Raw genomic sequence first — 12,342 nt, 5'->3', positions numbered from 1 at the left:
CCCTCACTCACACCTGCAGTCATACACAGTCATACACATGCCCTCACTCACACTCACACAGGTACACACACACACTCACACGAGTACACAAGTACCTTCACACCTGCACTCATATTCACACAGGTACATACACTCCCTCACACCTGCACTCACACTCACGCAGGTTCACACATGCCCTCACTCACACCTGCACTCATATACACTCACATAGGTACACACACGCCCTTACTCACACCTGTCCACATACAGTCACACAGGTACACACACGCCCTCACTCACACCTGTACACACACACTCACATGGGTACACAAATGCCCTCACTCACACCTGCACCCATACACAGTCACAAAGGTACACACACACACACACACACACACACGTCCTCATTCACACCTGCACTCGTACACACTCCCACAGATACACATGCTCTCACTCACACCTGCACTCATACACACTCACAGGTACACACACGCCCTCATTCACACAGGCACGCACACTCACGCCCCCAAGCAGTCCTGGGCCTACAGCAGACCCTCAAATCCTCAACAGTCACCTCCTGGCTTCAGTGAGGGTATTTGCACGACATTTGCACGGTTTTGCGTGGCCCCTCCTTCTGTCCCACCCCCTCTGTTCTCAAACCGGCTGGTCCATCCTCCCACACCCCAGAGCCATGTAGGAACATGGGGTACAACAGGTAGCTCCAGTCAGCGTCCCCCATCCTGTGTCCCTCCGCAGAACATCTATGCTTCCCGGCCCCCACCCGGGACCCTCAAGCTCTGTTTTCAGCAGCCCCAAACCAGCTCAGAAGACCCCCAGCTTTGCCTTGGTCCATAGCTTCCCCACTGAAGCAAGGGGCGGGGCATAAGGGTGGTGCAGGGGCGGGATCTGGAGAGTGGGCGGGGCCTGTATGGTGACTTGGGGCTGCCGTGGGCGTGCCCTGCTCCTGGGTGGGGCCAGGGTTATGCAGGGGAGGAAGGCAGGCCCTGGTTGGGGTGTGACTTAGGGGCAGGGCCTGGGGGGCGGGGCCTGCAGGTGACTGCTGCCTGGTGGGGGAGCAGGGCCGGTGATAGGGCGGGGCCTAGTGAGTGGTCGGGGGTGGGGGGGGGCTGCGGGCGGGGCGCCCCACCTGGCGCGTGGCAGGCACGGAGAGGTTGAGGCCATCCATGGAGATGTTGACAGCGATGCTCATGCCGGCGAAGCGCAGGTTGCTCTTGCCCAGAATGGAGGCCAGCGCCTTGTTGGGGGCCTGGGCACCGGGGACAGCGTCGGGGTGCAGAGTGAGCACTGGGCAGGGCCCGCGGAGGGGTTGCCCGCTGGGACGAGGGTGCTCCTCTAAGGCAGCCCCACAGTATGCCACTGTGCCCATCCACCACACTCACCACCCCAGCCCCTCACTCACCTTCTTCTTCCAAGAGCCCCGGACACCGGGCACAGCCTCGTGCAGGCGGTTGATGGCTTCCCTGCGGAGGGGAGGGGCAGGCGTCAGAAAGCTCCAAGGATTGGAAGTGTGGGGGGCGGGGGGGTCGAGGGCATGAGCACTGAGAGGGAAGAGGGGCGCTCAGGGAGGGGACGGGGTCACTGGGAGACAGCGGTGGGGTCCAGAGGTGAACAAGAGGGTGGAGACGGGAAGGTAGGGCTAAGAAGGGGACATTGGTCATTGGAAAAGTGCAGAGGGGGGGTTCTTGTAGGTTTAATTGGGCTCCCCAAGAAGAACCAGAACGTATGGTGGAAAGTACCACACCAGAAGGTCCTGGCTATGCTGGAAGGAAAATGTGGAACGGAACTCGGACGCACACAACACAGCAGGGTTCCTGGTCACGTAGAGACAGGCGGGACCCCAAGACCAAGGCCCCTACTCAGGCTTAACCCTGACTTCACCCCTGTGTTTGAGATCAAAGGGGCAGCACTGCCCCAAGGACGGAGTTCAGAGGATCGGGAGAGGAGAAGGGAGACAGGAGACCGGGAGGATGGGCGGTGTAGGGAATGTGGTATGTTGAACAACTGCTGTGGGGGCGCTGAAACAAATTGGGTTTGAATTGTTGAATGGAACACTGGTGGTCCGCTCTGTAAGCCTGCACCTAATGCACAAGAAACCGTTTTTAAAAAGAGATACGTTGGCGCTTCCTCCCCCGCAGCACCCGGAAATGTGACTTTGTTTAGAAATAACGGGGTCTGAGGGGCTGTGCTTTCAGGGACCATTTCTGTGGCAGTGAGATGGTGTGTCCACCTGCACCTGTGTGAGAGTGGAGGGGTGGAATCTAACCTGTCAATCAGGTCACACAGCCTGATGATGCCTCCTTGGGGGTGTGGCCTCTTTTATAAGAGAGGCACTGGGAGCTCTCCTCCTTCCTCTCTGCCATCCACCTTCCTCCATGCAGGGACTCTGTGTCAGCTTCCAGGGGTGGCCCTGTGTGGACCACTGACCTGGAGAGCTGTCAGTGCCCTGTCATGTTCCCACTGATCTCAGGACCATGCAACTCCGTCCCCACCGGCCTGGGATCCCATAGTTCTGCTTCCGCTCTCCGCATCACGGTGAGTCTGGAGAGGTTCCGGCTAACATGGGACCCATGGGCTTCAGTTGGACTGAGCCGGAATGCCTCCTCGATTTAAAATCATGTTTGATACAAGTTCTTTCTTGTACATCTCTGAGTGTCCCTGGTGCTGTTTCCCTAGACCACCCAGCCTCACACAGTTCCTGACTAGAACTCGGGTCTTTGCAGATATCATCGGTTGCATTAAAGCTGAACCCTACTGAATTATAGTGGGTCCCCATCACGCTGGTCCCAGCAGGGTTGATTCTGACTTATGGTGAACCATGCGGGTCAGAGAGAAGCGTGTTCCACACAGGTCTCAGGGGCTGGCATGTTGGAAGTTGACTCCAGGCCTTTCTTCTCAGGAAGCTCTGGGAGAACTCGGCCCTGCCACCTTTCAGTCGGCAGCCAAGCAGGCGAACGCCTGGCACCCTCGTGGGCTGCTACAGTGGCCATCGGACCGGCAGTCCTATTCCTGGGTAGCACCCAAGAGAAGCCACAACATCAGTCCTCGCAGGGCCTGGTACACACGTGTCTGTAGCAGCACTGCCCATAACAGCCAAAGGGTGGGAACAACCTAATGTCCATAAAGGGGTAGAGGGGTACACACAAGAGGAATGGAATATCCTTCAGCCATCAGAAAGGATCGGCAGATTGATACAGGCGACAGACACCACGGCTGATCCCTGGACGCAGGTCTTCTCAGACGTAAAAGGTAAGGCGTGGAATCTGGAGGAGAGGCAGCTCCATGGAGAGACGATGGATGAGGAGTCATCCAGGGGATGAGGGAGTGGAATGGAAAGGGACAGGTAGCAGGTACGGGGTTTCCGTTTGGAGAACGAGGGCAGACATGGTGGCCGTCACATCATCTGGTGTCAAGAGGTGGAGTCTAGTCTGTCAATCAAGATAGAGCGAAGGAGGCCGCTGTGTGGGCTTGGTCTTCTCCTGAGGATTTTGGGAACTCCTGTATTTCCTCTTTGGAGGCAGGAGACTCTCTCTCTGCTCACTCTTCGGGAGACATCCCTGAGAAGAGAAGCCACATGGGCCTACCCTGATGCAACCAGAGCCCTGGGAGCTGGAGAAGTCACGTGGAGACCCCTGCCAGCACGGAGATGCTTACGATGCCACTGGACCTACAAGACTTCCCACCCACTGGCCTGAGGTATTCCTGCATTCGGTGTCATTGCATGTGTTGTGTGAGTCAGAAGTGGACTTTATAGATTAATATCGGACATATGAGTTAATAACTCACTTATGGACTTGATCTGGACTGGGCTGGGATGCTTTCTTAATATTCAATTGCTCTTGCATATAAAGCTCTTTCCTATACACGTATGAGTCTCTATGAATTTGTTTCTCTAGTCAACCTGGACTTACACAAACTGTTTGCACGAAGACCACAGTGAATCGGGTATATCTGTGTACACACACCAATCACTGCCAATCCCCCGCAGTGGGGGGGATTGACCAAAACGGTGCGACCCAATCCAGGCAGCTCAGAGCATGGAGAAAGCAAGGTCCCTTCTCCAGGCTGAGGGTGGGGTGGCCAAAGGAGATGGCACCCTCCCTCTGCTGGGATCCCAGGCCCCTCCCCCAGCCCTAACCTGAGCCACACGAGGGGACCAGCCAGCAGCCCCTGGGACATGCACAGGGGAACTGTTCACAAACACAGTTGGCGTCATCTATACCACATCCTGCAAAAGCCAGACTGTGGGCCCTGGCTTGCAAGAAAACCTGAGGTCTGGGTGGTGGGCCGGGGCCGACCGGGAAGCCTCAGGTCCACCTCACCCTGGGCAACACCATCCCCCCCCCTGGGAATGGGGTTCTTGCCAGCTGGGCTCACGTTCCACACTCGGAATGGCTGGGATCCCACTTCTGACTCCCTGGCCAAGTCTGACACAGGCAGACGGAGCGGAGACTCAAACTCCCCGTGGCCCGACGCCCTGAGAGAGGCTCACCTGGTCACCTGGGTCCGAGTGTTAAAATCCAGGGAACGCATGGAGCGCAGGACCTCGATGCAGCCCATGTACTAAGGAGGGAAAGGAAAGAAGGCATTGAAAGGCAGACCCAGAGTCTCGCCCTAGATGGAGTAGTGAGTGGGCGACATTTCCCGCTGCTCACCACAAAGGCAGCAGTTTGAATCCGCTAGCCACGCTGCGGGAGAGAGGTGAGGCTTTCACAGAGATTTACAGCTTCGGAAACCGGAGCCCGTTCTTCACTGTCCTAGAGGGTCACTGTGAGTCAGAATCGCCTCGACGCTGGGGGCTGTTTGGGGTTGGACTCCAGGCAGAAGGACTCGTCTGGGACTTAGAAGGTAATCCTCCCTTGCCGGCTCCTTCTCCGTCCCTTGACAGTCTCCAACCTTGCTGCCCCAAGACCCCTGCATCTGCTGTTCCCACGCTGTCTGTAAGCCTGGCTGCTTCCCATCTTTGGGGCTCACCCTCACACATCACCTTCGCTTTCGCCGCTGCTGCTGCTGCTGCTGCTGCTTCACAGGACCTGGTTCTGCCCCGTATGTGCTCCAGCGGCCCTCTCCTCTCCAGGTTATGAGGCCCGAGAGCAAGGACAGTGGGGCTCGCGCACGCCTGTGACCCCAGCACTGCACAAGGTCTAGCTCATAGGAAGTACTTACCGGGGTTTCCTTAAAGGGATGAGACTGGGAAAACCCGTGGTCTAGGTCCGCGCTATGTGATAGGGGAGCCGCAAGTCACAGTGGCTGTGGAAATGAATGTCTGAAAGTGAACTGTGTTATGTGATCGCCGTTGTGAACATACACCGCAAAACAGGCATCAGCTCAACCTTTGCCACATGCGTGCACGTTTCAGCGCAGCCACGGCGTTCTTCCCACTGGGCGGCCGTGGCCCAGCCTCCTTTTCCGAGCGGGTCCTCCCCCACTCGCAGAAGCTCACTGCCCTCCGGAGGTTCCCACCTGATCTCTCAGGTTGCCGTGCTCACCTTGACCCCAGAGCCGTGGGTCCGAAATGAACACAATGCGCGGAGCAGACAGGCTTCGGGGTTCTGAGGTGCCATCCGGTCGGTTCCAACCCAGAGCGCCCCGACGTGCAACAGCGGGAAAGGCCCCCGGTCCCACGTCCCCTTCACGTTCGTTCTGGTCTTTGAACCCACTGCTGCAGCCACTGAACCCGTTCGTCTCCTCAAAGGTCATCCTTGTTTTCCCTGGCCCTCGTTTCACCAGGCACGATATCCTTCCCCAGGGACTGGTCTCTCCCGACAACGTTCCCAAAGTAAGTGCGACCGAGTCTGGCCCTCCTCGGTCTAAGGGCTGGTCTGGCGGCCCTTCTCCGAGACAGATCGGTCCGTCCTTTGGGCAGTCCGTGATACTTCCAATATCCTTCGCCAGCACGATTCTTCTTGGGGCTTCCTTATCCAACAGCCCGCTTTCACGTGCACCTGAGGGGGCTGGAAAGACCTCGGCTCAGCTCAGGTGCACCCCGGGCCCTCAAAGTCACGTCCTCCCATCCAACGCTCTGAGAGGTCCTGGAAGACTCTTCGCTAGGGAAGCTAAACTGGTGTCTGGTTTTTAAAGAAGACTTCCGGAAGGCTCCTGGTTTAAATTTTAAGGTGATCCAGGGCCGTCAGAGTTCACCCAGCTACGGCAGCTCCAGAAAGCCTGCCGCCCGAGCGATTCTGCGATGCTGTCCTGCATTGTTCTCCCTTTCGATCAGCGTCCTTCATGGTGTCTTTGCTCACAATGTTCCTCAAGGTAGCTGGACACCATGGAGTTTCTCCAGTCTCCTGGCAGAAGCAGCAGTTCTTCGTGGAGGTGAATGCCCGCACATGCCACGTCCCTTCCCGACCGCCCTTCTTCCTCTGTTGTTCCGGAGAAATAAAGACCCAGTGTCTTGCCTTGATGGCCACTTACAAGGCCCCAGACAGGACACACGCAACACACTAGGAGTAAAGCCAAAGCACTAAACGCCTCATGAGGCCAGTTAACTCAGATGTGCCTGTAGGGGCTAGTAGCTACTAGGTCCACTCAACACTCCGGCTAGGGGCGGAGTTCACCCTGTCAATCAAGTGGTAGCTTGATGACACCTCCTAGGAGTGTGGCCTTTTGTATAAGAGCGAGATGAACAGAGAGGATTATTCCACTCTGCCTCTCTGCCTTCAGCCGACCTTGAATTCACATGATTCTGCACCTGCCGGCCCGTGCTCTCCCTGGTTCCCCACTTCACTTTTCTGTCTCATTGGCCTGCTGCCCCATGAGTCCCAAGAGGCCCTCCGGTTAGCACTGGACTTAGACACTTGACTTGGTCTTGGACGGAACGTCTTCGGGATGTAATGTTGCCTACTGATTTGAAATTCTTTCTTGCACGTAGATGAGGGTCACTGTTTGGTCTCTCTCTAACACAATGCCATAAAGTGAGGCTCAGACCCTCCACGCCGAGGAACTGAATCCTAGAAGGTGGTCAGTTGTAACTAAGCTGCTTCTGCACTTGTCCGTTGTTGTGTTACAAATCTGAGGGTCTGTATTACTACAAAAATCACAGAAACCTTTAGCAAACAAAAATGCCAAAACGTGAAGCTATGGTTTCTTCGCAGGCCCTCCATCGGAGAGGTCTACACAGTCCTGAAGTTGGACTTCCCATTTCTCAAACCTTCCCTCCCCAAAAAACTCTGCATTCTTCCATGCACACCAAGGCGAGGTGGCAGCTTGGGCAGCCTCCAGGGGGTCTTTCACTGCCCTGCGAGTTTGGGGAACAAAAAGAAGTCTGAAGAGACAAGAGTAGGGCTTCAGGGTGGATGGGGGTCAGGCTTCCCAGTGGGATTCTTACAGGGCTGCCCTCGGTGCCCTCAAAGAATGAGTGGGTGCTCACTGTCATGACGGAGGGAAGAAAGAAGTCCCTGGTGCCACTCCCCTGTCCCCATCCTCACCGGTGCAGTTTTCTACTTCTGATACAGTTACAGTTTATTGTCCCAACCTGGCCGATAAACACATGTGGGATTAATTTAAGGGCAGAGAGATAAATGGCTTGGTGAGCCTCACCTTTTGAGTTCTTGGGTCTGTTGCTTTGTGATGATCAGACCAGGGTGCAGCTGCCTTAGCCAGTTCCCTGCTTCAGCTGGCAAGGCTCACTGCCTGCAAGCCATCCCTGAGGAGAAGCCGCGTGGACCTACCCCAAAGCAGCCCTGGGTGCTGGAGCAGCCGTGTGGAGACCCCTGCCAGCGCTGAGATGTTTACACGTTCACTGACTCGGCTTTCCTCCTGCAGTCGGCATCATTGCGTGTGTTTTGTGAGATGAAGGAGGACTTTGTGGATTGGTGTTGGACATATGGGTTAATGTTGGACTTGTGGGCTTGGGCAGCACTGGGTTGGGATGTTTTCTTGGTGTGCACTTAACCTTTATATAAAACTCTCTCTTACACATGAGTTTCTGTGGGTTTGTTTCTCTAAAGCACCCTGACAAACACAACTTCTTTAGACGTCTTCCTGTGAAACACCTGTGATCATCCTGTGTCCTTTAGGAAGCGCCAACAAGATGGCCCGACCCCCCTGGAACACAAAATAACATCAGTCACCATCCCCTGAGCCGACCTCGCTGCCTGGAATTGAACTGGTTCTGCAGATCCCCCTCAGAAGCCACTGCTTAGGTTGGGCCTTGGTAAGATTGTCCTTGTAAGCACACTCAAGAGATTAAGCCAGGTCTTCACTGAGGGAATTTCTCTGCGGCTGCACGCTAGCCACAAGGACGCACGTGAACATGTGGTTTGGAATAAGCTGCGCGTGTCAACCTGAACCCGACTGGCAATATCTTCTTTCCCTCTGGTTCCAGCATTTCTAAAGACTCTCTACTTCCTCCGTGGACGATGCTCCTTATGGCACCCCATGCTGATGGGGTCTTCTGTCACCCGGGTCTTCTGTCACAAGTCTTCGGAGCATCGGATCTGTTTTGAGATGGTCTCGAAGCTCAGGTGGGGTGGACTCAAGGTTGGTTTTTGATTCGCGTGATCAGGAAAGGAAGGACCGATGAACGCATGTGTCAAAAAAAGACTCTGAAACGTGCTCTCGATTGAGGCGCAGTGATGTAAATAGAAAAATGTTTTTAAAGTGATGAAGTAGGAGAGCCGGATAGAAATTTTCCAAGGGAATCTTGGGAAGACAAAGTAAAGTCCTGTCGTGAAATGTGCAAAGACCTGGGATCAGAACACCACTGAAAGACGGAAGAAGAACTCAAGCTTCAAGTTGCAATATTGAAGGATTCTGCGGGCAAAATATTGCACGCTGCAGGACGCATCAAGAGAAGATGGAAAGGATACACAGAGTCACGGAACCAAAAAGAACTGGGTGACATCCCACCATTTCGGGAAGTCACACAGGAGCAAGAACCAGGGGCGCTGAAGGAAGAATTCCAAACGGCACAGGAAGCATTAGCCAAAGACAAGGCTCCGGGAACTGACAGACTACCAACAGAACTGTTCCAACCAACTGAGGAGGCACTGGAAATGCTCCCCTCTCTATACCAAGAAAGAGGGGTGACCCGTCAGAAGGAGCCAATTGTAGAACGGTCCCATGCAAGTACACTCCTGCTGAAGACAATTTCTAAATAGCTGCAGTGTTACATGGACAGGGAGCTGTCAGAAATTCATATCAGATTCAGAAGAGGTCGTGAGACAAGGGGCTTCAGGGTTGGCATCAGACGGATCTTGGCTGAAAGCAGAGACTACCAGAGAGATGTTGACGTATGTTTTTTTGACTATGCAAGGCATTCGACTGTGAGGGTTCTCACAAACTATGGACAGCCTTGAGAAGAACGGGAATTCCAGAGCGTCTCACTGTGCTCATGTGGAACTGTACAGGGATCCAGAGGCAGCTGTGTGAACCGAACAAGGGACTACTGCAGGGCGCAAAATCAGGAAAGGTGTGCCTCAGGGCCGTATCCTCTCACCAGACTTATTCAGTCTGCACGCTGAGAAATCATCAGAGAAGCTGGCTTATATGAAAAAGGTGGCGTCAGGATTGGAGGGAGGCTTATTAACAACTGGGGTTCGCAGATGATTCGGGGGTTCATGCTGAAAGCCAAGAGAACGTGAAGCGTTGACAGATGGGGTTCATCGTGGATCAGGACTCTATGTACAGAAGACCAAAACCCTCACCGCTGGACCAGTAGACGACATCATGGGAAAAGGGTTTTAGTTGTCAAAATTTTCATTTTGGTTGGATCCACAATAAGACCCAAAATCTGAGCCATTCATAGATACTTTTTTAATGGACAGAGGACATGAACAGACAGCTCACCACAGAGGACACTCAGGAGACCGACAAACACATGAAGACGTGCTCGCGATCACCCGCCAACCAATCGCTGACATACCGCCTCACCACGGCGCGGACAGCAAAGTTAAAAGCTTAAATAAATAAATAATAAGATGCTGGAGTGAGGGCTGAGAGATTGGACGCTGCAGCACTGCTGGTGGGATTGTAAGACTGTCCACGGACTGTGGAAAGTGCCAGGCACTTCCTCAAGCAATTAGAAATAGGATATGGCCCCGCATCGGTACCTACATAATTTCATGTCAACTTGAAGATATATGAAAGTGTAGGGGGGGTATCCACCTGTCAATCAGGCCACAGCCCAATGGGGCCTCCTTGTGGGCATGGCCTTCTCATAAGGAGGGCCCAGGAACCTCCCCTTCTCTCTCTCGTCCTGCTTCCTGGAACCTGAGAGCAGCAGGAACACCACCATGTTTCCTCTGACCTTGGATTCACAAGGCTCTGCACCCTGCACTGGCTGGCCTGTGATCTGCCTGCATTCCATATCATTGCATGTGGCTGCATGAATCTGAAGAGGGACTTATGGACCAGTATTGGACTTCTGGGCTTGAGTTGGGCTGGGCTGGACTGCTTTCTTGATATATAGTAATTACTTCTTAACAGAAAGCTCATATATATATGAGCCTAACACACCAGCAATTTGGTGGCATGGTGTGACAGTTTTGTTGCTTACCTCGAGCCCCACGTTGGGCGCCAAATGTTGCGTTCGGTGACGGTGTGGGGCAGAAATTAAGACACGGACATGGGACATGTGGTTTAGCACCAGTTACACCAGGGTATAGCCCCGATGGCTGCCCTGCATGGCTTTTTATATTCCCAGCTAGCTAAAGAATGGTTAGTAAGCACATATGCACTTTGCAAAAGTAAACAAGGAATGAGGGAACAGACTAAGCACTAGGTTCTCATAACAAACTGCCTTATCCAGAGACTCAAGGTTTTTATCCTTGGGAAGGAGCCCAATGCCCTCGGACAGGTCCTGCTCCCAGAACCACCTCCAAGCCATTTGCAGCCCAGGTGTCCAGGACCTTCCTCATTTGCGAGGAGCATCTGATGTTCATGGAAATAGTCCACTGCCCTCAGTCTCTGTTAACTCCTTCAGGGCCAACAGCAGGTACATAACCTCCTGTCAACTTGTGAATGGGTGGAGTCTAGTTTGTCAATCAGGTCATAACCAATGAGGCCTCCAGGTGGACATAGCCTTTTCCTGAGGATGCTGGGAACTCCTGTCTTCCTCCCTGGATGTGGGACACACACTCTCCCTGTGAGACATCCCTTATTGACAAGCCACATGGAGCTACATTGATGGAGCCAGAGCCCTGGAGCTGGAGGAGCCACGTGGAGATCCATGCCAGCGCTGAGATGCTTCCACTGCCACTAGATCCACAAGACTTTCCACTCACTGGTCTGTGATCTTCCTGCATTCAGCGTCATTGTAAGTGTTGCGTGAATCCGAAGAGGAATGTATAGACTGGTACCAGGCATCTGGGCTAATATCGGACTTATGGACTTGATCTGGACTGAGCTGGGAAGTTTTCTTAATATTCAATTACTCTTTGATATAAAGTTCTTTCCTACATTTACGTGAGTCTCCCTGAATTTGTTTCTCTAGTCTACCCGGACTAACACACATGGTATATGCCCTAAAGAAATAAAGAACGTAGCGTGAACAGATATAGGCACCCCATATGTTCACCGCACCACTACTCACAGCAGCAAGAAGATGGTGAACACCTGAACGTCCGCTGGTGGAAGAAGGGTTAAATAAGCTCTGTGGGTACACACAATGGACTGATAATGAAACGGGCGAAACACCTGACTTGGATGGACTGGGAGGACCTAATGCTGAGTGAAGGTCATCGGGCACACAAAGACAAATACTGTATGAGATCTCTGTCATGGTCAGGTGCTTTGTAAGAAGCACCTGTAAGAAGATATGGGGGTGGGGGGTTAGCCTGTCAATAAGGTCACAGCTTGATGCCCTCCTTTGGAGATGCAACAGAGATAAATGGCTCTCTGGGGCTGACCCCTCCCCACCTCCCTCCCTTCACCTTCCTGCAGGCGAGCCACTGAGACCTGCCAGACTCCTGGCGATACGTCCACCACCATTGGATCCACGTGACCTGTGGTCTCCCTGCATTCAGTACCACAGCACGTGGCTGCGTGAGTCAGAAGAGGGACTTATGGACCAGAGCTGGACTGCGCTGGGCTGCTTTCTTGATACATAATTCCTTCTTGGCAGAAAGCTCTCTCTTACACATATAGGCGAGTCACTAGATTGATTTCTCTAGTCAACCTGGCTTCACACAACCACTGGTATGTTTTTAAAACACAAGAAAATGTTCATGCCCAAAGAAAATGCTCATGCCAAAAGAAAGAGATGTTGATGGTTATCAAGGGCGGGAGAGGGAGGGAGAGGAAGGAGGGAGATAATCAATAGGCTGGAGGATAGACAGGTGTCCACTCGGTGGTGGGGTGATAATGTCCTACAGGAGGGAGATGGAGAAAAGATAGGGAGAG

The 12,342-nt window shown here is 53.6% G+C and overlaps 1 protein-coding gene across 1 annotated transcript in view; it reads right to left on the bottom strand.

Moving 5' to 3' along the window:
* Nucleotides 1-4,676, bottom strand: part of SHC2 (SHC adaptor protein 2) — a 32,103-nt gene extending 27,427 nt beyond the window's left edge. The window contains exons 1-4 of the mRNA XM_045300116.1: nt 4,653-4,676; nt 4,490-4,560; nt 1,400-1,460; nt 1,127-1,246 (exon numbers count right to left, since the gene is read on the bottom strand). Of these exons, the coding sequence (XP_045156051.1) occupies nt 1,127-1,246; nt 1,400-1,460; nt 4,490-4,557 (249 nt within the window). The 5' untranslated portion in view covers nt 4,558-4,560; nt 4,653-4,676. The remainder of the gene's footprint in view (nt 1-1,126; nt 1,247-1,399; nt 1,461-4,489; nt 4,561-4,652) is intronic.
* Between the last annotated feature and the right edge of the window lie 7,666 nt (nt 4,677-12,342).

Source organism: Echinops telfairi, unplaced genomic scaffold (genome assembly GCF_000313985.2).
Source record: "Echinops telfairi isolate 266 unplaced genomic scaffold, ASM31398v2 ScPeMD7_7459;HRSCAF=8497, whole genome shotgun sequence".
NCBI classification, from domain to species: domain Eukaryota; kingdom Metazoa; phylum Chordata; class Mammalia; order Afrosoricida; family Tenrecidae; genus Echinops; species Echinops telfairi.
This window is presented reverse-complemented; position numbering and strand designations above follow the sequence as displayed.